The sequence below is a fragment of the Drosophila ficusphila genome, unplaced genomic scaffold, assembly GCF_018152265.1.
Source record: "Drosophila ficusphila isolate 14025-0441.05 unplaced genomic scaffold, ASM1815226v1 contig_758, whole genome shotgun sequence".
NCBI lineage: Eukaryota > Metazoa > Arthropoda > Insecta > Diptera > Drosophilidae > Drosophila > Drosophila ficusphila.
This window is the reverse complement of record NW_025064700.1, coordinates 61,958-88,816: the sequence shown is the minus strand read 5'-3', so window position 1 is coordinate 88,816 and position 26,859 is coordinate 61,958. Positions and strand designations below refer to the sequence as shown.

The window sequence follows — 26,859 nt, the reverse complement described above, 5'->3', positions numbered from 1 at the left end:
CCTCTGATCTTAACATGCGATGCGTCGCCGTACGGGTTAGGAGCAGTACTTAGCCACGAAATGGAAGACGGGACAGAAAAGCCAATTGCGTTTTACTCACGCATGCTGTCTAAAGCAGAGAGAAACTACGCGCAGATCGGCAGAAAAGCTGTAGCGTTAGTTGCTAGAGTTAAAAAATTTCATAACTATTTATACGGATGGAAATTCACGCTTATTACAGACCACTGCCCACTGCTGGGAATCTTTTCAACAGAAAAGCCAATTCCTCAAATCATTTCTAACACAATGATGCGTCGAGCAATTATTTTGAGAGCGTATAAATTCAATTTGATTCACCAGCCTGGAACCAAAATTAGTAATGCGAATTTCCTAAGTCGCTGCCCACCGGCAGAACTACACCCCGAGCCACAATCAGAGGAAGTTTTAATGATTGAATGGGCAACTGATCCCACTGTCACCGCAAACACTTTAGCAACCAACACGTCTAAGGATTGCAGCCTCAGGAAGGTACTTAACTGGGTGTTAAGGGGATGGATTAGTGTCAAAGTTCAGCGTCATGATGACCTGTACCCCTTCTTTCGTTCGGCGAAATGAACTTACCAGTAACCAAGGAATATTGTTTTGGGGTAATCGCGCAGTTATTCCTTTTATGGACAGGCAGGAAATTCTCTCTGCGTTACACGCGCACCACCCGGGAATCGTTAGAATGAAGGCTTTAGCCCGCAGTTACGTCTGGTGGCCCGGTTTGGATGCGGATATCGAAAAGGCGGTAAGTCAATGCTTAGCGTGCCAGCATACGCGCAATTCCCCGCCAAGATCGGACGTACATCACTGGGAGTCTGCCAAGAAACCATGGTCCCGCCTACACATTGATTTCGCCGGACCTTTCCAAGGGAATACGTTTTTCTTAGTCGTCGATTCCTTTACGAAGTGGCTTGAAGTTTGCCTTCCTTCGGCAGCTGTTCGCTACTCATGGTATTCCAGATGAAATCGTGTCGGACAACGGAACAGCGTTCACCTCTGAGGAGTTTAAGTTGTTTACGAAAAACAATCGGATCCGTCACATCCGATCAGCGCCTTTCCACCCTGCAACCAACGGCCAGGCCGAACGAATGGTTCAAACCACGAAGAGTTACTTGAAGAAACTAGATCGCCACACGGATATCAACATAGCTTTAGCTCGTTTCTTGTTTGATCAACATACTACGTCGCATTCCGTCACAAAGCATTCGCCAGCTGAGTTGCTTTTCAATAGGGAGCTCCAGACATTCTTTGATAAATTAAGTCCAGGCGAAATATCATACGGTAAGGTCTGCGAGGCCCAAACTCAAAAGTCTTTTGTTACAGGCACTTCCGTTTGGGTCCGAAACTATGCAAGCGGCCCCAAGTGGATTGAGGGCCACGTCTCAAAGCGAACGGGACCGATTTCCTATTCGGTGTGTCTGGAGGACGACCGAACAGTCAGGCGGCATCTGGATCAGCTGCGGTTGCGCAGTCCGTCGCAGCAGCCAATATCAGAAGAGATATCATCTCCAACTGGTCGTGTCCCTCTAACCCAAACTGAAGTGACAGCTGACGAGCCGACAACTCCAGTGTGACTACAGCGCTCGCCCGAGCTAATCGAAACTGGGGGACCGCCGCGCAGGTCAGCCCGTGACCGTCGTCGCCCGCAGTTCTACGATCCATCTGGGTGTTAAGGGGTGTTATGTATGCGACTGCATTATCTCGCGAAGTGATCTCGCCATTTGAAGTCAGTCTTCACTAAGTCGCGAGCCGATGCAGATCGAGCTGCAGCCTCGGCAAATCATCAGTTTCCAGCACTCATAGACATTCTCTGTACAACTTTTCCTGTTGCTATTCTCTATTATTGTATCACTTAAATAAATTTAATATATGCTTGCACATACATAAAAGTTAGTAAAACCAAATTGTATTTGCACAAGCGCAACTTTTTTTTTATTATATTATAAAAAAATCTTAATTTCATACATAGTTACTCATGATTATAATTTACGGTCTCTTGGATCTGAAATAGCGTATAATAAACGGTAAAGCAGTCAACGTGATACTTATTCTTGCAGGTGCAAAGACTTTGTGAACAGCGTAGGCCACAACAAATGTGCTTCCTGTGGCTATTTTCTCTGCGATCGCTGGTGACGATATTCCAAGAAATTGCAGAACAGGAACCAAATTTATTCCACTGCCGAAAAAAAATGTTATAATTTTTAATATTATTAATAAAAATACCATACCTATATACAAGTACATAAAAACCTCCAAGAGAAATAATAGAAATTCCTACATGGAAAGCCACTATAGAAGCGCCATATTCTTTGAATGCCTGTTTCAGCCGTTCTTTGTTTCTCAATTTAAGATCTTTAGAAGTGTTTGTGGAAGCAGATTTCGCTGGACCTGGGGTTTCTGTGGGTGGCGACAAAGGCGTCGATTTGCTGCTGTAGCTTCGCTGGGTAAAGTTACCTGACGAAAACGTTTTGTGTGTAATTTAACGCAAAAAATAACACAAAAAAGAAGAAGATGAATTCGGCATGCCGAAACGTAAAAAGTTTAACAGTTAAAGTAAGCTTTTACAAAAATACTATATATTATGATACAATGGCCAAATAAGAAAAGATTGAGATAAGATTTGTTTCACGGTACATATAATTTCATAAGCATATACCTACATACATACATATAATTTCGTGTAATTTTATAATTTCATTGTATTGTATCTGAGGGAGATAACTTTAAAGGGGACAAAATAAATGATGATGATTAATCAATTTTTTTATCCTAAAAATACAAATTCCTCTTACTTTTTGAACACACTTCGTTTTGTAAATCATCATCCTTATCTGAATCTTAATCTGTCTGTCGGTCTGACCGATCTACTGATACATACTAGATTCGCAGAATCATTAAATCAAATAAGTTAAATTTGAATGTAGAGCAAATTAAGTAGATTAAATTGAGAGAGCGTAATAATAATCATTCTCCGCAAGATCTTTGGTCCCGTTCGGATTGGCGACTTTTGCACTCGGATGAACCACGAGATGTACGAGATCCGACGCATCACGATACAACGTTTGCGCTGGCTCGGCCTCATCGTGAGTATAGATGAAAAAACTTTAGTTCAGAAGGTATTTAAAGCGGGGGCCGACTACGGGCGACGACGAAGGGGATGGTCAAGGCTCCGGTGGAAGGTCCAAGTGGAGGAGAACCTAACTGCACTGAATATTTCCGATTGAAGGAGCCGCGCGAAAAGCAGAGGCACCTGAAGGAAGACTCGGAGGAACATCATAATAGCAGGAGACTTTAACTCGAGAGCGCAGGACTGGGGTATGGCATCAACTGACTCTCGAGGCCGTAGAGTCCTTAACATGGCTGCTAGAATAGGAATTACAACACCAAATAAAAGTGCAATACCGACATTTAATCGAGTAGGGAACGAGGGCACAATCCCCGACATAACGCTAGTGACAGAAAACAGCGCGCACAAAATCGACGACTGGAAAGTCATCGATACATATAACGGAAGTGACCATAGTTAAATAATGTTTGACATAGCAGAAAACGAACTGATTACAGTAGCAGCAAAGAGAAAAGGATGGAACATTAACCGACTGGACAAAGCAAGGCTGATACAAGAAATTGACACAAGACAAAACCGACAGAGAGGCGGTAATATAGTAAGCGACAACATGGCAACCATAAAACAGGCCTGCAACGCTGCAATCCCAAAAATGGGCAACACTATTGGAAAAAAAAGATACAAACAGAAAAGATAAAAACTCTTAGAGAAGCCTGTATTACAAATAGACTCCGCCTTACGAGGGCTAGACGAAGGGGAGATTTCACAGAGCAAAAGAGCCAATATAAAAAATCCAAGAAGGACTTAAATGCTGCTATCCGGAAAAGCAAAACGCAGAAATGGAAATGCCTCTGGTTGGGGTATAAAATCGTGATGAAGAAGCTGAGAACAAGAGGTACAACCCCGGAACCGGAAATCCGGACCATAGAGTCGAAACACTATTTCCTTCACGATCGGAAGCAAGGTATGTGGGGCTTGCACCCACTAATGCGATTACTAGTGCAGCAGGGCCGGATACCGTACGATACGCGCTCGAGATTCGAAGAGTAGAGGTTTTGACCTGTAGGCTGTCTCAAGGGTTCCTGCCCAGACCTCACACCCATACAGCATGATTGCATGGTTTATCTCCATTAAGAGTTTCCATTTTGATTGTCCACATCCACATCCGCCCACATTTGCCATGAGTCTGCTTAGCGCCTTTGTAGTCTCGGTCGCTCACTGTGACTTCTAGGTACTTCATAACCTTCTGCATCCTTATTAAGTTTTCCCCTACTCTCATGTCTATTTATAGAGGGATTCTTTTTCTGGTAGCTAACAGTAGCTCGGTTTTATCCGCCAGTTTCAGATCGGGTGAGTTTAACCAGCTTTTTACACGTGTCATAACCTGCGTCAGCTTGCGCTGTGCGTACTCGGTATTTCGAGCTGTAGTGACTGCGACTATGTCGTCTGCATACCCCACGATGGTCGTGTCCCCTCAGGCATGTCTAGGTGGAAAATTTCGTGGTAGCTGATGTTCCATAGATCCGGTCCAAGTATAGATCCTTGTGCAGCTCCTGAACTTATCTGCATACATTTCTCTCCTGCTTTTGTATGATACAATAGTCGTCGGTTGTCAAGGTAGTTCTGTATTATCCGCATCAGGTAATCTGAGATTTGGAATTGTCTTTACAGAGCATCAATTATGTTGTCCCATTTAACGCTGTTGAATGCGTTGTTAATGTCCAGAGTTGCTAGTAGTACTACCGGTCTTGAGACCAGTCTGTCACTATCGTTATGTCGGGGATTGTGCCCTCGTTTCCTATTCGATTAAATGTCGGTATTGCACCTTTATTTGCTGTTGTCATTCCTATTCTAGCAACCATGTTTAGGACTCTACGGCCTCGAGAGTCAGTTGATGCCATACCCCATTCCTGCGCGCTCGAGTTAAAGTCTCCTGCTATTATGATGTTCCCTCTTATTTGCCTTGCGTTGTCTTCGATATCTTCGAGTTTCGTCTGGAAGGTCTGAATGTCGTCACTTGGGGTCAGATAGCAGCTGAATATCGTCCAGTTTCTGATGTGTGTTAGAACGTGGCATCTTCCTGTTTTCTCGCTCAAATAAGATACCGTGATAGGGTTCGGAATCCATATTGCCGCCGTCTTTGTGTCGTCTACTATCCAGACACCGTTCTCCCGTTTCTTATATTGTTCGCTAATAATGTCTACGACGATTTGGCTTTCCAGCACGATTTGGTGCAGCAAGTCATTTGCAATTCTGCTTCTGTGCATATTCGCTATTTCCTTTTCTGGCCACGCAGTACGCTGTCGCAGGGAGGTGTCCAACGTTTTTATACCCTTGCAGAGCAAAAGGGTATTATAATTTCACTTTCCCAAAAGTTGTGTAGTTGTTGCACGCAGTATATAAGTCGGAACGCTCCAATACAAGGGAATGAAATAAAAAATTCTCACTCTGTTCTTTTTGATCAGATCAACTTGATTTCTTCAAGATGGCGTTTTCTAACTGTTAATAAATTTTGGATTAAATTTGATCAAAATCGGATAACTCTATCATATAGCTGCCATAGGAGAGATCGAAAAATATATATATAATTAATGGAAATAAATTGATAACATCGTTGTTTTTTATCCCACGAGCATGATTTTTTGAATATCAAGTTTTTTAACAACCCTATATCTTATAGCTGTCATAGGAAAGATCGAAAAATCTATATAAAAATAACGGAAATAAAATTATAATATCGTTGTTTTTTATCAGATAAGCATGATTTTTGGAATATAAAGTTTTCTAACGACTCTTGAATTACAAATTAAATTTGATAAAAATCGGACAACTATATCGTATAGCTCCCATATGATCTATAGTCAAAAATATGGAAAATGAATAGAAAAATCGTCTTAGCTTTGATGTTGTCTAGCCTTTATGCGTTTTGTTCGACATATTTGATGACTGCAAGGGTATATAAGCTTCGGCTTGCCGAAGCTAGCTTCCTTTCTTGTTTTTATTTTTTATTTTATGACCACTTTCCCCACATCTGATGCAGAGGTCTCTCCTGTCCGGTCCTGTGCAATCTTTTTGCACGTGTCCAGACCCGAAACACCCGAAGCATCTCTTTGCATCGAGGCAACGCTTTACACGGCACCGGGTCCACCCTATTTTAATTCTTTGTTCCATCCATATCTTCAACGCGTCTTTCGTTGGTAGTGTGACGAATGCTCGCCTCTGTTCAGAGTTATTTACTCCTGTCAGGTGTATAACTATTTCCTGGCTTGTGTCGCCTAAACCTTCTGTGATTGCAGACATTATCTCTTCTTCTCGTGTGATGCTGTTGGTATCTCTAATCTCCAGTTTGACCAGATGCCTCATGGTCTTCACTCTTGCCGACTCTTTAAGTGTGTCCTTGATGTTCTCGCATTGTTTGTCTGTTTGTCTTCTTTTGGCAAGTTCCAGGAGCATGTCACCCGCCTTCGGTTTTCTGACCGACACTATATTGCTGTCGGACTCCTCTGGTTTGAGGTTTCTCCGCAGGCTGCCCAACACTTCGGCATAGCTCTTTCCCTCTGTCGGTCTGACAAGAACGGCTTCTGGGCGAGTGCAAGTTTTTGCGCTTTTCTTTAACTTATTTATCTCCACTGTCCCGTGCATGTCCCTCTTTAGTTTATACTTCTTTTTTCCCCTTCTTGTATGTGACCGTTTGAAATCTGTCGTTTGCCAGTTTATTTTGTACCTTCTTGCTCAGCTCCTGCGCTGCTGGGCTAGTGCCGACCTCTTCTTTAGTGTCGAAACGGGGGTCTCGCTCGCTGTATTGCCAGATATGTTGGCTTTCCTCGATTCCTTTGAGCGCTACAGCTCTGCGGTTTTCCAACTCGACCGACAGTTTTCGATGATATCGAAAAGCTCGCTCAATTCTTAGGTCCCGTCCTTGATGTCCATACTGATATTTCGTTGCTTTTGCATCGCTATTTTCTTTTTTTTTAGAATTGCCTTGCATTCTGATAAAGCCTTCCCTTCTAATGCCCTTCGCCTCTGAGATGTCCTTTGGGTGGGTCACCATTGTCTTGTTATTGTCCGGTGATCTTGTCTTGTTGCTCTTTCTGAATGCATCTCCTTCATTTTCCTTATTTCGTGGTGCGTTAATCATTTTGTGTGAGTGGGTCAAAACTCTAAGCCGCTTGACCAAATCTAACAATGTGTGTGGATGTGTGCATCCCAAAGAGGATCATGTACAAACAGTGTGAGCCCGTTTCATAATTTTTTGATTCAGGAGCAGAGTGTTTCCTTTTATCAGAAAAGCTAATAAGTTGGGCAAGGGGATGAATAACACTGATTTATATGCGCCGTAGGTAAAGGTTCTGTAGCATGTTCAATGCAAATTATGCTATTAAAAAAATATTGGTGTTTTCTATTTAGATTTTGTTTCACGTTGTCATAGACAAATATTTAAAGCACCATATACTGATTGGTCCTGAAATTTTATGTAACCACTTCTTTTGAGCATTAATAGCTTTGTTAAGTGGAATTTCATGGACTCCATAAATAGTGACGTGCCGAGCTCGCAGAAATATTAGAATAGAATACTTAGCCGTCCAGTTAACATGGGAGAATTAGAGACTCGGCAGATTGATGCCAACAGAACGACATTGGTGCGTCCGTATAGTTTAAGCGTATAAGAGAAATTACAAGTGAGGGGTAATAAAAAATTTGCAAGTCCGATGTTGCTGGTTGAAGAAGATGATGGCAGTCATCGTTTATGCATCGATTATCGTAAATTGGATGCCAATACGGTCTATGATAAATTTCCGTTGCTGCTAATGTCGGACCAAATTGATTGACTGCGCGATGGCAAGTATTTCACAAGTCCTGACATGGCGAGTGGCTTCTTCCAAATACCGATACACCCCGGTTCACTAGAAGGTACAGCATTCGTTACTACCGAAGACCAATATAAATTTATAGCAATGTCCCTTGGTTTGGAAAACGCATCATCTTTTTTCTCGCGATGGCGTATTCGTATGCGATTGTTTATATTAACGATTTTTTAATTGTTGCTAGTACTAGGAAACGTTTAGTAGACTTAAGGAGGTACAGCAAAGGTTGCCTTGTGCCGGGTTTTTTTTTGCAATATACAGGGTAACCAAATTTCACACCGCTCGTGCAACTGATGTATGGATATCAGCTGACTGTAAATTTGCCAAATGACAGTTAAAGGTATTGTTTACTACCACTTGAAAGCATTTTACCAAGATATAAAATATTCGCTATGAAATTCAAACGTAATAGTGTAATTGCATTTTGGTTAGCTGGAAAATCACAACCAGAGATTGTTCGTGAGCTCAAACAGCTTAATGTGAATAAAGTTTTCGTTTATCGCACCATCAAAAAAGATCATGACCTTACACCGAAACAAAAACAAGTTAGACTTAAGGCCAGGTTCCTCTGAAAAAGGTAGGGGAATGTTGTCAGGGTTGGGCCATTGTCAGGCTTGGGCCATCTCAATATTTCGAATATTTGTTCTAGTACCTTCTGTTTGTGGGTGTCAAGAAACTTCTATCGGTCACTCGAAACTTTCCACGTGACTACTTATTTCGGGATTTCATTTTTCTACGTGTCGTTGTTCTTTGAAAAAAAGTGCTCGAAAAAGTTTTTTTAACCTGGCCGAAAAGGTGGAATAACACAAGATTACAACATGTCATCCGCAAAGTGAACATAAAAATACGTTATATAGTTGTTATATTACAAAATACTAAGATATAGTTTTATTGATAGATATAGTTTGGCTATATCATACCATAATAGATTAATACCGCATGTCGTCAGGGTTGGGCCACTTGTGTAGTCAGGCTTGGGCCATCATAATTTTTACATTTTATTCGTGTATTTTCGATTTTTGTTGTAATATTTAAGTTTTTTGTAGCAAAAATATGCAAAATAAATTAAATAGATTTCCTTAAAAAAATATTTTGATGGATTGAAAGAAGATTAATCATTTTAATCTTTTTCTTTAGTATTTCTCGCTACAAACGAAAAACAACTCTGAATAATTTGATAATTTTACTGTAAAATCCCAAATAATTATTATATCTTTAACTTCTGTAGTTAAAAAGGCCAGTAAATTCGCAATATTTCTTAGCAAATCAAACTCATGTTTATTCACTCTCTTCTACAGCTTTCTAGGTTATATTATGTAGGGTTGTATTTAACTCGATACAATCGATATATTTAAGGAGCCCTTTAACTTGGCGGATATTTTTGAATTCGTAACACTTAACTTCAACACTTTCCCTTGTAAAAATTTTAAAAATAACATTTCAATTGACAAACTTGAAAATCTTGTGATTCTATATAAAGCAAAGTAAATAGTGGTTTTCTCCTTCAGAAGAGTCCAATCTTGTTGCAAAGAATCCGGAGACGAGTATTAAGGAGCGGCTTTGTCATCATATCTGCAAGTTGTTCCTCAGTCGCGATTTGCTCGATTCCAAATTCTCCCTCAGCAATTCTTTCCCTGATAAAGAAATGCTTGTTGGCTATGTGCTTCGTCCTACGATGGAATTCCGGGTTTTGAGCCAACCTCATGGCCGCAGCATTGTCGACCTGAAGAATTGGTGCTCGGTCCAATCTGTCAATTTCCTGAAACAATCTTTTAAGCCAAATTATTTCTTTTGCAGCTTCATTGGCTGCTACTATTTCAGCCTCTGTAGTAGAAATAGCCACCATTGCCTGTCTTTGACTTTTCCACGATACAGCTCCTGAGGCAAACATGATCAAGATACCTGATGTAGATCTCCCAGTCTTCGTGCAGCCACCAAAGTCTGCATCGCTGTAGCATTCGAGGATTCCCTTCTTCTGTTTTTGATAGACTATTCCAACGTTGATAGTTCCTGAAATGTAACGGAAAACCCTCTTAACTTGTGCAATATTTTCTTTTGTTGGATTCTCAAGCGTTCTTGAAAGAAATCCGATGCTGAAAGCCAAGTCTGGTCTACTTCCAAGCATGAGGTACATGAGAGCTCCGATGGCTTGGCGATAAGGGAACTCAGTCGCCTCCGATTCTTTTCCTTCTGTCGAAATTTCCAAACTCTTGAGAAGTGGGGTTGTAACAGCTTTGCAATGAGAAAATCTGAATCGTTCCAAAATCTTTTTGGCATATCCTTGTTGACTTATTTTGAGTCCATTTTCTTGTTTCTGAATTTCTAGTCCCAAGAAACACTCAGCCTTGCTTGAGACAATTTTGAACTCCGATTTTAGCTCATCCAAAAATTCCTCCAAATCTTGAGTATCTGTTGCTGCGACGAGTCCGTCATCTACGTAAACGACAAGCAAAATCTTTTTGCCGTTTCTTTCCCTGATGTAAAGACATGGATCCGCCTCGCTGACTTTAAAATTGTGTTTCCGCAGGAAACCTCCGAAGCGTTCTTGCCAACATCTTGGCCCTTGCTTAAGCCCGTAGAGACTCTTCTTCAGTCTGCAAACAAGCTCCTGTCCTTTCTCGTATCCCTCTGGTTGTTGCATGTAAATTTCCTTGTCGTCCAATTCACAATAAAAAGGCTGTCGAGACGTCAAACTGGAACAAAAACATATCATTTTTGGCTGCAACGCTCAACACTGAGCGGATTGTTTCCATTCTCGCAACAGAGCTAAATGTTTGGTCGTAATCGATCCCTTGTCTCTGAGCGAATCCTTTGATGACCAAGCGAGCTTTGTATTTGTCAATACTTCCGTCAGAATGGGTTTTGACTCGATAGACCCATTTGCAAGGAAGTGCCCTCGATCCTTTGGGCAGTCTAGTTAAGCTCCAAGTTTCATTCTGATGCAAGGAATCAATTTCCCTATCCATTGCCTTTTTCCATTCGACGCTGCTGTTGATGGCTTCCTGGTAGGATCCTGGACTTTCCAGCACAAAATTCTCAGCTGCTGCTATGTAGTTATCCGGTCTCTTCAACTTCGAACGATCCCGCAACCGCATCGAGTGTAAGTTTCTATTGTTGCTTTCCTCGTCAAAACTTATTTCTTCTCCGGTTTCGTAATTGTCTTCACTTTCTGTTTCGGCTGCATCTTCTTTTAAGTCTTGCTCCTGAAGTGTGTCTTCGTCCTCGCTCTGGTGCAAATCTGCGTCTTCTTCATTCTTGTCTTCTAAGACTTCCTTGGAACCAAGATCTTGAAAAGGTAGGTTGACGCCTGGTTCACAATTGCTGAACTTTTCTTGAAATTTTACGTCCCTCGACACGACTACTTTGTGCTTCTCTGGTAAGTAAATACGATATCTCTCATCGCCGTCGTAACCCACTAGGTACCCCTTTTCAGCTTTTTCGTCCATCTTCTTCCTTTTTTGGAAAGGAATGTGTACATAGCACGTCGATCCTACGATTCGAAGATGTTGGATTCTTGGTTTCTTGCCCAGCCAAAGTTGGTAAGGGCTCACACCCTTCAACGAAGATTTGCCCGTCCTATTGAGAACGTAGACTGCTGTGCTGACCAACTCGGCCCAAATTGCTTCTGGAAATTTGATTTCTGGATTATAATATTTAAAAGTTCTCGCCATTTCGACTATCGTTCGATTCTCTCTCTCTACACCGCCGTTTTGTTCTGGAGTATAGGGAGCAGTGAGTCGAAATGTAATACCACCTTCCTGGAGAATTTATCTCACTCCTGCACAGTCGAATTCTCCTCCGTTGTCAGTCAGGAATTCCCGAATTGTGTGACCTTGTTGCTTGGCATGAGAAACCATGTGTCGTAGTACGTCCTTGACCTCTGACTTCTGCTTAACGATGTACCCGTATCGAAACCTGGTGAAATGATCTTTAAAAACTACCAGGTACCTCTTCTTCTGGAAAGAATCCTCAAACGGGCCGCAAACATCGCCTGACATCAGCTCCCCTGGCTTCGCTGCTGGTTTCCTCGTTCCGAACGGCAATCGATGCGCCTTCCCAAAGATGCAAGGCTCGCAAAAGCTACTCTCAAGCTTGACTTTAATGCCCATTTCTCTTTTGAGCATGTCCTTGATGTGGTTCTTATCCTGATGACCCCACCTCTCGTGGTAGAGTTGGAGAGTAGAAGTTCCTGAAGTTGCGACGTTGACATCGACATTTCGTTCTGGAAGAATGGGCTCGATCCCTGCTCTGTAAAGTGTTCCTCCGACTTCTCTGGCTCCAACGAGGACAATCTTGTCATTTATTTTGAGAGTGCATTGTGTTGCTGACGACTCAAAACGACTAGTTGGATTATTGTCTTGGGCAGCCAAAACTGAAAATAGATTCTTCGTTATATTGGGAACAAACCACACATTTTCTAAAGAAATAAAAAGAATTTTTCCATTGACAAACGTTTTAACTTTGATTGTGCCTTGTCCCAAAGCTGATAAGGTTTCGTTTCCAGCTGCTCTGATCCAACTCGGATTCTCAAACTTCTCAAAAAACTCGAAATACTTTGCAGTCTTCACAACATGTTTTGTTGCACCGTTGTCTATCCACCAGTCGACCTCTGAGTTTGCCTCTGCTGCAAACACGCCGTTGTGGACTGAGACGAGAGTTAACGTTGGTTCTGCGCAATTTCCTTGTTCAGCATTCTGCTTGCTCGGCTTCGGACATCCGTCCTTCTTCCATTTTATACAGTTCCTGACCCAGTGCCCCTTTTTCTTGCAGTAGTGGCAGGTGTCAAATCTCCGACCAGATGCTCCTGAATCCTGACGATGGTCCCTTTTTGCTGTAGTAGGAAAAGCCTCCTGGCTCTCCTTTTCATTACTATCTTTTGATCTAAAATTTCTCTCAAACATTACTACTTGATTAGTTAGTTCATCGAAAGTCTTTTCTTCTTCTTTTGTTAAGAGCATCCAACTTTGACGGAACGTTTCGAATGTCTTTGGCAAAATGTGCAGCGTTTTGCATACAAGTATTAGATCTGGCAACTCATTTTCGTTTTTAACCTTCAAAGCTTGATTTAACTCGTTCCAAAAACTACGCAATTTTGCTATGTGAGTTGATACATCGTTACCTGGATTCCAAGAGAAAGCAAAAAACTCATTGCAGATCCTGAATACCTGGTCCTTTGCAGTTGCTTCAAACTGATTTTTCAATGCTTCCCATGTATCGTGAGCTGTCTCCTTGTCCATAATCTTCTGGTACACTGAGTCCGTGACCGCAGTGGTAATCATGGATTTTGCGTAGCTGTTGGCCTTACGAAAAAAATCACTCTGCTCCTTGTGCTTCTTTACTACTGCTGTTGAGGCATCTTCTGGCAATGGTTCCGGTTTGACGATCTTTCCGTCCAACGCATCGAGAGCACCGTCGTGATAATCTATCAGGTCCCTAATTTTTCTTTTCCAAATCGGCCAATCGGTCGCACCTGAGAGCTTCGTAACGTGCTTCGCCAAATCCATCGCAATCGAGCAAAATAAACTTTTTTCTTTTACTTTAAACTGAACAAAACGTTCCTGGGCCCATAACCTATTATATCTTTAACTTCTGTAGTTAAAAAGGCCAGTAAATTCGCAATCTTTCTTAGCAAATCAAACTCATGTTTATTCACTCTCTTCTACAGCTTTCTAGGTTATATTATGTAGGGTTGTATTTAACTCGATACAATCGATATATTTAAGGAGCCCTTTAACTTGGCGGATATTTTTGAATTCGTAACACTTAACTTCAACAATAATTAAATAAATGAACAAAATAATGTCAGGTTTACCTGAATTTAATTTTATTCCACCACGTTACGATATTGTCAACGATTTTCTGAAGGTGGCCCAACCCTGACTACATGGCCCAACGCTAACTACATTTTTTTTTTTTCAAACGCCTATAAATTTTTTTGTTTTTGTTTTTTTATTCTCTATTTTTGGTGAACACTTGCTATTGCTTGTACCTTTCCAAAAATGTATAAACTTATTCTGAATTGTCATGAACTTATGGACATAGGTCAAAATATGGCCCAACCCTGACAACATTCCCCTACTTTTTTCAATTAATTTTATTTTTATAACAAAAAATGTTGAGTATTCAATTTTTTTTATATATGAAAGTATGTATATGAAATTACTTAAAAAAGTTTTTTAAAATTTTTTTTTCAAAATGGCGGTCCTGAAAATGGCTGCTGAAACTCGTCCGATTCGTAGATGGGTGACACGATTACTTGAAAAATAATTATCTGAATGCAAAAACCCAAATAGTTTCGTGTTCTGCATCGAAGTAGCTATAATAAAAAAAATAAAAAAATGGCGGACTTTTGAATTTTTTTAACACTTTTTATTCTTTATAACTTCTTTAAAAAATAATGAATATTTCTGGTCCTGGTACCGGCCATAGCCAGACATCATAAGAGTAAAATGTCGTTTGGTTCAAATCGATAACTGCAATAGTTTTAAAATGAGAGTGTCACCCATGCGAAAAAACGTGGTGCGGAGAAAAATCAGTTTAAAGTTTTTAAGGCGTTCGAGCGGCCGGACTACCAGCAGCGCTCCTCACTCTTTTATACATACTTCTCGGTCTTGTTGACCTTCGGAACTAATTTTATACTATTTCGACAAGTATATAGTAGCAATTTATGAAAAACAATTTTTTTTTAATTTTTTCAAAATTGTTGAGAGGAACCTGGCCTTAAGAGAGCAAAGGAGTTGCTTCACTTGGCCGCAAGCGGGCAATTTCCGAACATTGTGTTTTCTGATAAGAAAATTTGTACAATTAAGCAATTCGTGAACACCCAAAACGATAGGGTTTACTTGACTGACTGTTCGTACGAGAATTTGAGCCATCGATTGGCAACCAGGAGCCACCACCCGTCACAGGTAATGATTTGGGCCGCTGTAACCCCAGATGGGCGCTCTCCAATCGTTTTATCGAGCCTGGCGTCAAGATAAATGCAAAATATTACCAGAAAAGTATTCTGAAGGTTGCCTAAAGCCGTGGGCGGACAAACATTTCGGTGGCAGACCATGGACATTTCAACAGGACTCATCGCCGTCTCATATGGCCCTAGTGAACCAAGAATGGCTGGAAAACAATGATCCGAACTTCATAACGTCCACAAATTGGCCCTCGAATTCACCAGATGCGAATCCGCTGGATTATTCTCTTTGGGATATTTTGGAGAGCAAGGTCCGAACTAAAAAATACACTAGTCTCGAGGCGTTGAAAAAAGCCATTGTCCGTGAGTGGGCCAAAATACCTGCAAGTCACATTCGGGCAGCTTGCGATTGGTTCTTCGACCGTCTCAAGGCTATAGTCAAGACAAAAGGTGGTCATATCGAGCAAAAATGATTTTTTCTTAAATTTTAGATTATTTTTAAACATTTTGAGCTGTGAATAATATAAATCTAACTTTCCAAACTTAATTCATAACCTTTTTAATTGATTTCACTTCGAGTGCCAGACCATGTATGTAGATAAGTGTTCCTTCCTGCAGTCAATGTTGAATATTTAGGGTATAAAATTTAAGGTTTTGTATTTAAGGTTTAAAAAAATTTTTATTTTTATTTTTTTTTCTGAATGACCAATATGTCGAGAACATTGTGTACAAATTTTGAATCAATTAAAGTCAAACTAACGGAGTTATAGCGTTTAAAACATCCGTATTTGGACGTATTGTCACGTATAAAAATACTTTAAATCGGTTTTGCCGAAAACGTTATTTTGAAAGTCGGTGAACATCAGAACTCAAAATCTACTGAACCGATCCTTTTTAAATATTTAACACAAATTCTCAACATAAATACGCAGGTAATCAGGAGGGTTTCTTTTTATTTTTAATTTTTTTCTATTTTTAAAAAATAAATTAACAGCGATTTTTTAAGCTAAAATCGCTCTTTTCACTTTCAAGTGCTCCCAAAAATAGACAAAAAATAAATTTAAAAAAAAAACTCTTCCTGATTACCTCGGGAAATTCATTATCTTTACAACGCATATCACATTTTATTTTTAAGATGATCTGTTAACGCCCTATGATGTTTACCGCAAAACAACTTTTTCTTTGGGAGCTTCGGAAGATTAACTGCCACAGGCTTATTTCTAAATATTTTTCAATCATTTTTTTTTTAATTCTCTTCAAAAGTTGAACAATAAAATGTAATTAAACTCAAAAAAATAAACTTACTCATTTCGCCGCAAAAAAAAAAAATTTGTCCTTTAAAACGGTGCATGCCCAATTTTGTTTCGTTTACCTTTTACATTCTCTTTTTGCTGATAAGAATGCTTTTTGAATGGCATAAGTATTTTGAAAGCCTCTTTATGGAACTATTTTCAAATTTTTGAGCACGCGAGAATCAAACAACTTAAATAATATTAAATAACATGGGTAAAACGGGTGAGTTAAGTTTGGTTATCAGATCTTCAATGGTAGCGAAGTTTTAAGCTGGAATTGCAGTCAAAGACATTGTCAAAGAGTTTGATGTGTCGCGTCAGATAGTACATTACCAAATTATGAAGTTTAAAAAGCATAACAACTTGCGTAATCTAAGAAGATCAGGTGCCAATCGCAAAACAAAACCCAGTGAAGACCGAGTCCTTATGCGGGAATTAAAAAAAAATGTTTTTCTGAAGCCTCAGTCTGCTGCCGATCAACTCAATTTAACAGCGAAGACCCCAATTAGTGAGCGGATAGTCCGTCGACGACTAAAAGAAAGTGATTTTAAGACTTATAAAGCCAAGGACGTGCAATACATATCAAAAGCAAACAAGCTTAAAAGGCTGTCCTTTGCAAAAAAAAAAATATATTAATAAGCCAAAGGAATTCTGGAGAAGCGTTTTATGGACATCATCCAAAAATAAATTTTATGTAAGATTACCAAAGGTACAAAGGCAAAAAGGCGGCCCGTTTGCCAAAAAAGTAAGCCACGGTGGAGGCTCGGTAATGTTCTGGGGATGTGTGGCATATAACGGACTGGGTGCCTTCGTTCCTGTCACTGGCTCAATGAACCAACACAAATATTTGCCGGTTCTAAACGAAAACGCCTTTACTTCTGGAGACCGGCTTATTGGGCAATCCTTTATCCTGCAACAGGATAGCACCCCATGCCACAAGGCCAAGATGATAACCAGTGGCGGATTAAGTATTTTGCCGTCCTAGGTTCTGTCTGATTGGCCACCCTTTTTAGAGAATCCGTTCATATTATTTAGATATAACATTTATTTCATAAATATAATTGTTAAACAGTACAAATAAATATCAACAACATAAATAACAGTTGTTATTTGTTCCTCGAGAACTAGTGAGATGTTCAAAAGGGGGCTTAGCAGGGTCCACCAGGCGGTTCGCAGGTTGCGGATAGCGAACGGCTTTTTTCATAAGGTTAGTTGTTTTCATAAAGATTATGATAAGCACTTTTACGTCCTGTCAATTGTACACTTAAAGTATCTAAAATTGGATAGTAAACGTTGGTTCGAAACTTTTCTTCTCCAGAGAAATCTGTTCTTTCATTTTCCCGTGACTCGTCAGCTTGAAGTTTTCGGGTTAAATAAATATTTTGGATCAAAATTTATATATTATTCAGACTCACAACAATATCACATTTATGCAACTATATCACATCAATCGGTCGGTATATCTACAAAAATATGTACTTATAAAAATTTTACAATAATTACGAATTATTGCTTTAAGCTATACAAGTTCGTTAATATGCGTCAATATACTTCCCAATATTGCGAAAATGAAACATCAATGTTATTAAATTTTTATTTTCTTCAAATTGTTTCTATTTTTCAAAAAATTGACGATAAAAGGAATATATTTATTTGATTCTATAGAAATAATTTTGAAGAATAAAAATATTTTTATTTAGGAACAAAATAATGAATTTAAAATGAATACTTATGTTCGGTCATGCCGCAGCCTAAATCCAATCACTAATTTCAAATCTTAACGTAAATTCATTTCTTGATGTTTGCCTTTGTTTTGCTATTTGCCCTGCGCAGCAACATTTCTAACTACTTTTGCACTCTTTCGCTTATCGCTTCCTGGCCTTTGTCCACGGCAAGCTTCATCATAGTTCGATTTGGTACTCGCTTACAGAAGGCACGATCGCTGATCGCCTGCCTATTCCTTCGCGTTATATACTTTCGTCTAAAGCACAGACAAATCGGTCTGCCTGCTAACCTACCTTTTCGCTGCAAAAAAGGCACAGACAAATCGGTCTGCCTGCCAACATACCTTACCGCTGTAAAAAGGCACAGACAATTCGGTCTGCCTGCCTAACCAACTCTACAACAAACAATAACTTTGTGAATTTGAGGCCTTGGTGCCAATTTAATAAATAAGTGCAATTTAAATTAATCCGAAATTCAATAACAGTTTAAAAACGTCATCTTGAAGAAATCAAGTCGATCTGATCAAAAACAACGGCGTGAGAATTTTTTATTTCATTCTCTCGTATGGGAGCTATCCGATATAGTCGGCCGATCCGGCCCGTTCCGACTTATATACTGCGTGCAATAACTACACACCTTTAAGGAGAGTTTCAGCAAGATAGCTTTAAAACTGAGAGACTAGTTTGCTCGGAAACGGACAGACGTATTCCGATTCTGCTCGTGATGCTGATCAAGAATATATATACTTTAAGGGGTTTGAGGTGTCTCCTTCACTGCGTTTCAAACTTCTGACTGAAATTATAATACCCTTTTGCTCTGCAAGGGTATACAAAAATCAGAATAAATCCTTAAAATGATTTGTCGTTACATTATATCAGACTAGAGGTCCTGTGTCCGCTTCGCTGGTCAACACAATTTAACAACATAAAAGTCAATGTTGCAACATTTTTCAAATATATGGAAGTATAGAAAGATGGTGATTTAACACTTTTCCAGTTTGACTTTTCCCCTTGCGCAGCACAATCCAGCAGTTTCTCTTTTAAACTTTAAAGCACTGCAATATCGGTATATAGTCGCCTTTGGTCCAATATAAAAATTTTCATTATCACTGAAGTTCGCAGTGGGGTCATATTGGAATGCCAAGCGATTGAATGATGCCAATGATCTCCATGTGCTCATTTGTCTTTCTTCGCTTAAGTTTTGTGAATATACTTGTTGCTGGCTTGGATGTCTGCGGCCAATGTTAGCACGTCGTCCTCTAAGCATTTTGGACTATGGACAGAGTGGTGAATTTATCCTCAAATGCACGATCCACCTAATTTTCACAGTTCAACTTAAATTGAGTAAAAACTCTTTTTTTCACAATTTCACAGTGAACACAAAAATTGAGTTAAAATGCTACGGAAGCGTGTTTGTCAGTGTGATGAGGTAGCAACTCACTTTATATGCGACAATATTGCAATTTTCTTACGGATCCCTAATTTTTTTCAAAATAAATTATAGCCTATTTAACTCCACGAAAATATAGCTTTCTATCGGCGAAAGAATTTTTTTAATCGGACCAGTAGTTCCGGAGCCTATTCGCTGCAAACAAACAAACAAACAAACAAACAAACAAACAAACAAATTTTACCTCTTTATAATATTAGTATAGATTTACAATTTTGACATTCTGAAAAATTTGCCGCCCCCCAGGCTGTGCCGCCCTAGGCCCGGGCCTAGGCGGTAATCCATCACTGATGATAACAACATTTTTTAAGGATGTTGGCGTTAGAACCTTGGATTGGCCACCTCAAAGTCCAGACTTAAATATTATTAAAAACGTCTGGTCGATGATTAAACGCAAAAGAGCATGATCTTTAAATAAAACTAGAAAGGAGGCAATTTCTGAGATCACTTCCCTTTGGGAAGAGGTATCTCCAGAGATTCTCGAAAGTTTGGTCAATCAATCTGTTCCACGACGCTTACAAAAAGTTATAGAAACTAAAGAAAATTATATATAATATTTTACTAAATTATTTTTTTCCTTTACGTTTTTATTTGTTTATAAGTACTTTTCAACTACTACTTAATAAGTACTTGTTGAAAAAATGTTGATTTCATTATTTTTAAGTTTGTTTGTTTGTAGCACTAAGTAAAACAGAAAAAAAATCATTAAGTTATATAAAACCTTTGTAAAATAAATATAAAAAAAAATGCATAATTTGTTTTTCATCAAAATAATTAATTAATTAATAATTATGCCGACTAGTGTATGTAGCCAATGTATCCCGCATATTTAGTTACAAAATAAAAATTAAGAACTGAAATTACTTATTGTAGATAATTTCTCACCTCGGCTTTTGCATCCAAGAAAAGCTTTCTGGTCGTAGGTCACCCAACCTGCTCGGTAACTATCGCGTAGAGCGCTGTAGTGTGAGTTATGTAGGTTTTGTGCAATAAACTTATATTCCTGCGACCATTGCCCTCCGGGCATGTTCAGATGCGAAAATTTGTTGATCCCTCCAAAAGGAGTAGGAACATTGCTTTGCATCGCAGAGTTGAGGCTAATTAATCCAATACAATCATATGATTGTACATGGGGATCTTGGGAGTTAATTGACCCGCTTAAGATTGTACTGTAAGTGTTGTCAGTGGGGATGTCGATGCTTAAAATTGACGCCTTAACTGGAATAACTGTTGACGAAATATCACGAGAACGATGGGGGAGAATCGAGTTGTCTCAGCAGCGTCCACATTACTGGGGAGAGGAATAGGGGCTGCTTCTAAGTAACTCTCATTTGTGGCGAAGTGATATTCATGACCTGTTATTTATAAAAACAAAAAAATGTAGTGACAGAAACATTAATTATGTTCTAAATTAACAATAACATACAAATAACTTAAATTGGAATGCAAAAACATTATTTTGTTGATATTTTCTGAGTTAGTGGCTTTTTGACAACGCTTCTCTGTTATTAAGGGGTTATATACCTTTTTCACTAGAGAAACACAGGGTTTTTATTTATTTTTTTTTAGCATGTTACCATTGTTTTATTTAAATACAATACAAATGTTATCAAAGTACGTGTCCTTAAGTAAATTCGTATAAAATTTCGAGTGAAAATTTTCATAACTGTGGAAGTTATAGTCCTTGCCGCAGAAGTCCTTTTTTCAATAGTGGCTAACGGTGAGCATGAAAACAAGAAAAAAAATTTGTCGAAAATAAAATTCCTTCGTTCACGAACTAGCTATTGTATCTACAAACAATCCCCCAAAATTGATCGATGTAGTGGTTACCGAGATATCGTGCTCACCGCAATAACCTTTTCTCAAAAATGCGATTCCGAGATAATCGCGTTTAAAGTTTTAGGTGGACATTAGGTAGTCATGTACACCGTGCGCTATGAACGGCTGTATCTTAGGTTCTAGTGCCCCGATCTCTAAAAAATTTTGCAGACAAATTGTTGAAAGTATGTACATCAAAAAAAAATCATAAAATCTTTTTTGATTTTTTGAGTCTGAAAAAGGGATATAACCCCTTAAGTTTCTTGCGTTTGAAACGGTCCATTCCGAAGCCGCGCTGCTCGCTGGAATGCAAAATATTTTGCAGCTTGTTTTGTGCAATAGCGGAAAAAATTGCTTATTCAAATGTCACCAAGCTAAAGCATTAAAATCAGTAGTGTATGCAACATTAATATTAGAATATCCAGAAATTTCTTGTTCCACCTTGTCCTGTATTGTCTCAATTTGGGGGACATCGAAATAATCAGCAAATTCATCGTCTACTAACTGGGATTCATTATTGTTGAGGTCAGAATTGTCTTGAGGAAATTGACTCATAATAATTTTGCAATCTTTAATTATGGTTCGCGAGAATTGAATTAGTTTGTTAGTTGGGGGAAAAAGGAACCAAGCTATGTTATGGTATTTTGTCAAATTTGGAGTAACTGTTGATAAAATTTGCATTTAATAATACACTAATTTACACAGAGTAATGTAACACACACAACCTAAAAACCAAACTTAAAAAAACGAGGTCTACAAATATATACAAATAGGCTCGTCGGCTTCTTATATAAATTGGTTGTCTATATTTCCGTCTTTTTGCTGCAGCTCTCAGAAAGGGAATGTACCGAAATCATATTAGGTGCGCAACTAAGTTCTCGCTGTTTGTTAGTAGATGGCTCTAGCAGTAAGAGTTGGTCGATTTTGACATATCCAAAACTTCACAAACCAAGCTTAGACATATGGTAATCAAACGGCTGTGACACATAAGTGATTTCGTTTTCGCATTATATACTTCTGGTTAAGTAAAAATGCTTAATGTTGTGCCAAAAAACCGTCATTTGCGGAAAGTGTTGATTTTCTTCTTCCATTTGAAAAAAACGGCAGCTCAAGCGCATCGAGAACTCCAAAAAGTGTACGGAAATGTTGCTCTGAGCGAAACAAGACGTCGTGATTGGTTATGTCGCTTCAAAGACGGGGATTTTGATGTTGACGACAGTCCTAGTGAAGGAAGACCTAAAACCTTCGAAGACGCTAAGTTGGAGGCCTTGTTCGAAGAGGATTCGTGCCAAGCTCAAGAAGAGCTTACTTCAGAACTAGGAGTTACCCGTCAAGCCATCACTGGGGAACGGTATCGAACTCAATTGATGCGATTGAGCCGAACACTGCGCGAAAAGCGGTCACAATACGAGCAGAGGCACGAAAAAGTGATTTTACTGCATGACAACGCTCGGCATCACGTTGCCAAGCTTGTTAAAACCTACTTGGGAACGCTCAAATGGCAAGTCCTACCCCACCCGCTGTATTCCCCAGATATTGCGCCGTCTGATTTTTACTTGTTCCATTCGATGGCACAAGGCCTGGCTGATCGGCAGTTAAACTCATATGAAGACATAAAAAAATGGCTTGATTCGTGGATAGACTCAAAAAATGAAAACTGCTGGCGTCAAGGTATACAAGCTCTGCCAGAAAATGGGAAAAAGTTGTGTCTAGCGATGGGTAATACTTTCAATGATTCAGATGTTAAAGTTTTTTTAATATAAAGTTTCATTTTTATCGAAAAAACAGCGGGAACTTAGTTGCGCACCTAATAAAAAACAACTCGAATGATTCGAGTATACAAGGCATTGCCAAATCTTTCATTTCACTTTTCGTTTCGTTCATTCTTTCTCATTTCGTTTGACGTCTCAAAGGAAAGGAGGAACACAGGCGTGCACTCATACAATGTCATTTCATTTCCATCATTCCACTCACTCCATCCCAGCGGAAAAAAACCTGTGGAAAATATGCTTCTTTCCAGTGGTTTCTTCATACAAGCGGAATGTGGAAAACCTCCTTCACCCCTTACATTTCTGCCTTCTCTCCTTTCAAAATACACGGGGGTGACACACAAAAATAAGGGGTGAAGGAGGTTTTCCAGTGGATCTACAGCTGCTGAAAGCAGGACAAAATCCACTGGATTTTTCCCTTACCGCTGAACAAAAATGTCCTTACTTCGGTAAAAATTTAGGTAAAATTCAGAAACCCACCCCCAAAATCGGTCCGAAATCGTCTATCCCTACGCCTACGCCTGCTAAAAGAAGGAGGTTTTCCAGTCAAATAAAAACCTCCTTACCACTTTCCCGCTGGGATTCTATTCGATTCGAATGTATTCATTTAGACGTATGTATGTTATGAATGTAATCATGCAGACGTCTAGTGTGCACATAGCAGTCGTGCATGCATGGCTACATATGTACATCTATACAAAGCTCGACTTAGATGGTGAAGTGCGTTCTTCCGCATACATGCACATACATATATGTACTTAATGTGAATATGTCTATTATCAACTGCCCAGCGGCAAAGTGGGATGTAGGTTTTTAGAGTACTGGAAAACCTACTTCTTTTAGCAGGCGTAGGTGAGGGGTAAATAATTTCGGACCTCTAAATGGTGTGGGTTTCTGAATATGACCATAAGTCACAACGAAGTTGTGACTAATTATTGTCTTTCTTCGGAAAGTTGTTATATGATGCACGGTCACATCAGAATAAAATTTCGTGCAAAAAGTGTAAAAAAAGAAAAAAGTTGTGTTAATCTTAGAAAACAAAATAAAGATAAGTTATAACATAAATATTTTTATTTGTATATCGTTATTTCAGCGTAACGGATATGGTGAACAAAGACATTTTTACTAAAACTAAATATAAGCCGCCAGAGGCGGTTGTCAAGTAAGTAAGTTTTTTATTTAAATTTATTTTTCAATTTTACAAGAACAAACAAATGTTTGTTATTTAGAATTTGTAATAGTTTCGACATCAAAGATTCTGTCCCATATGTCAATATTAACGGCAAATCTGAACGTGCCTAAGCGGACATTTCCGATTTCGTCATTTGAAGAACTTGGCCACTTGTACTCCGATGCCGAAGCCAATCCAAAAGCATTTGTAAGTACTCACTACATTTTTCATAAATTTCGATAACCATGCTTGTTACTATGTAATTGAAATTTTTTTAATTCATATAGCTGATTTATGTATAAACTAATTTTATTTGTTTTTTATAATAAAAGGTTTATTTTTTGCAGATAAGCTTGTTTAAAACCATGATCGGAGGTGAAGGCATAATAGCTGGTCTAAGACGACTTCATTCGCCATGGACAGAAACAGGGGGTAATCACTTGGTGCGAAATCCGGACTATACGGTGGATGCAAAAGAACCTCCCATCCGAGCTCCCGGAGCTTCTGGCGCGTCACTAAAGATGTGTGTGGCCTGGCGTTGTCCTGGTGGAAGACAATTCGGCCTCTGTTGATCAAAGATGGCCTCTTCTGCATGAGTACTGTCTTCAAGCGGTCCAGTTATTGGCAGTACAGGTCCGAATTGAGCGTTTGTCCATAGGCGAGTAGCTCATAGTGGATTATTCCCTGCCAATCCCACCAAACACACAGAAGAACCTGACCGGCCGTCAATCCAGGCTTGGCCACCGTCTGGGCCGTTTCACCGCTTTTTGACCAATACCGTTTGCGCCTTACGTAATCGTAAGTGACCCACTTTTCATCGCCAGTCCCCATACTCTTCAAAAACGGGTCGATTTTGTTGCGATTTAGAAGCGATTCGCATGCGTCGTATGGTCAAAGATGTTTTTTCGCGACTTTTTAGTGACTCCAAGCTTCTTCAAATGGTTAATTACGACTTGATGACTCTTGCCCAGCTCTTGACCGATGCTACGGCTGCTACTATGCCGGTCTCTTTCGATCAATTCAGTGATTTTATCGCAATTTTCGACGACAGGCCTTCCGGAGCGTGGCGCATCTTCGACCACCTCTACACCAGAACGAAAACGTTGAAACCATCGTTGTGCGGTGAAAATGGAAACTGTATCGGGTCCATAAACTTTATCGTAGTAGTACTGTAAAATATGCCGTATTTTCTCTTTATTTTGCTCCATGATTGCGACGCTATAACTAACGAACGACTTAAAAGAAAAGACAATCAATCAAACACGTGTTAGCGCGTGAAATGAGCTTTCCAAAAAGGTATAGTATGACCTGATGCGACGAATAAAACAAGAACTACGCGCTTTCAGCGCCAACTAGGGAAAATACCGCAAGACTTATGTGACAACCTAATATATTAATATATTATGGTTTTTATTTTCAGAGTCACTCAGAAAAGAATTACAGTCTTCGCCAATATCTGCGTTCATCGTTCACTAAGGCAAAAAATAAAACATACAACAATATTTATGATAAAGGCCCTTGGACTGTAAATAGATTAATAAATGCACATACCAAATTAAAAAGTATTGTTTTTTTATTGCTTGTGGAAATTCTGTAAAGCGGGAAGGCAAAAAACCAGTGGATTTTGTCCTGCATTCAGCAGCCGTAGGTCCACTGGATTTTGTCCTGCATTCAGCAGCCGTAGGTCCACTGGATTTTGTCCTGCATTCAGCTGCAAGAGATCCACTGGTTTTTTCAGTACAAAAACCAGTGGATTTTGCCCTGCATTCAGCAGATAGAGACAGGGGCGGATTAAGACAATTTGCCGCCCTAGGCAGTTTTGATTTTGCCGCCCTAGACTGCAGCCTAATTTTCACCTTTAACAGTCGTAGTAGTGTTAACAGTCGAAATTTGCCGCCCCTAAAAATTTGCCGCCCTAGGCAGCTGCCTATGTTGGCTACACGGTAAATCCGCCACTGGCTAGAGATCCACTGGATTTTGTCCTGCATTTAGCAGCTAAAGGTCCAGTGGATTTTGTCCTGCATTCAGAAGCTGTAGATCCACTGGATTTTGCCCTTCACCCCTTACTTTTGTGTGTCACCCCCGTGTATTTTGAAAGGAGAGATGTAAAAAATGTAAGGGGTGAAGGAGGTTTTCCACCTTCCGCTTGTGTGAAGAAACCACTGGAAAATAGCATATTTTCCACATGTTTTTTCCCCGCTGGGTGGATTCATTTACATACATATATATATAGATGTATGCCGATCAAGAATACATATACATATGTACGTACATATATACTTAACGGGGTCACAAGTGTCACCTTTACTGCGTTGCAAACTTCCAACTAAAATAACAATGGCCTCATGAAGGGTATACAATTGCGCAGTTTAATGAGGAAGTATAGACTAATATGCAGATATATGTAGAACACACAAACATGCATGTATACATACATACGAGTGTAAATGTTCTTTAGAATCGTTGTAGAATTTACCTGGCCATCTTTGAAAATAGCATAAGCCATAAAGCAAATGTCTTCGAAGCAGTCGAGGCATGTTGTAAGTAGTTTTTAACATTGTTGCAAGCCCAAATCAAACCCTGAATTATAAACTAATAAATGTTTTCGATGTCTTGATCAATGACAACGATGTAAAATACGTTGTTGTTCGACATCGGTAATCGTGTTTGTAGTTTTGCTCCTGTGTGTACATGCTATAATAGCCACCAATACATTGTTCTCAGTGGAATTTGTTTCCTTAACTAATTATTTGAAGTGAAACTTCTTAGGCG

General features: G+C 39.4%; 2 protein-coding genes across 4 annotated transcripts; one reads left to right on the top strand and one right to left on the bottom strand.

Moving 5' to 3' along the window:
• Positions 1–1,928: 1,928 nt before the first annotated feature.
• Positions 1,929–26,739, bottom strand: LOC108101461 (protein FAM210B, mitochondrial). Of its 3 annotated transcripts, XM_043208873.1 has the most exons (4): positions 26,564–26,739; positions 20,215–20,684; positions 2,253–2,478; positions 1,929–2,200 (listed from the first exon to the last, which is right to left on the bottom strand). In XM_043208873.1, the coding sequence occupies exons 2-4, from the start codon at positions 20,411–20,413 to the stop codon at positions 2,011–2,013; spliced, it is 615 nt and encodes a 204-aa protein (XP_043064808.1). In that variant the 5' UTR covers positions 20,414–20,684; positions 26,564–26,739; the 3' UTR covers positions 1,929–2,010. The 3 variants fall into 3 exon arrangements, with proteins under 3 accessions (XP_043064808.1, XP_043064809.1, XP_017061305.1); XM_043208874.1 differs by lacking the exon at positions 20,215–20,684; XM_017205816.1 differs by lacking the exons at positions 1,929–2,200; positions 2,253–2,478; positions 20,215–20,684 and adding an exon at positions 23,966–25,322.
• LOC108101478 lies at positions 24,184–25,287 on the top strand. The gene is made up of 2 exons (XM_017205827.2): positions 24,184–24,294; positions 24,435–25,287. The coding sequence occupies exons 1-2, from the start codon at positions 24,184–24,186 to the stop codon at positions 24,657–24,659; spliced, it is 336 nt and encodes a 111-aa protein (XP_017061316.1). The 3' UTR covers positions 24,660–25,287.
• Positions 26,740–26,859: the final 120 nt, after the last annotated feature.

What these genes read in the sequence shown, in the direction of transcription:
- LOC108101461 (XM_043208873.1), bottom strand. Translation starts at nt 20,413, where the DNA reads ATGCAAAGCAATGTTCCTACTCCTTTTGGAGGGATCAACAAATTTTCG. An exon ending in TCTTGGATGCAAAAGCCGAG is followed by an intron (nt 2,479 to 20,214) that starts GTGAGAAATTAT and finishes CGTTTTCGTCAG; the next exon opens with GTAACTTTACCCAGCGAAGC. An exon ending in TTTTATGTACTTGTATATAG is followed by an intron (nt 2,201 to 2,252) that starts GTATGGTATTTT and finishes TTTTTTCGGCAG; the next exon opens with TGGAATAAATTTGGTTCCTG.
- LOC108101478 (XM_017205827.2), top strand. Translation starts at nt 24,184, where the DNA reads ATGTCAATATTAACGGCAAATCTGAACGTGCCTAAGCGGACATTTCCG. An exon ending in AAGCCAATCCAAAAGCATTT is followed by an intron (nt 24,295 to 24,434) that starts GTAAGTACTCAC and finishes TATTTTTTGCAG; the next exon opens with ATAAGCTTGTTTAAAACCAT.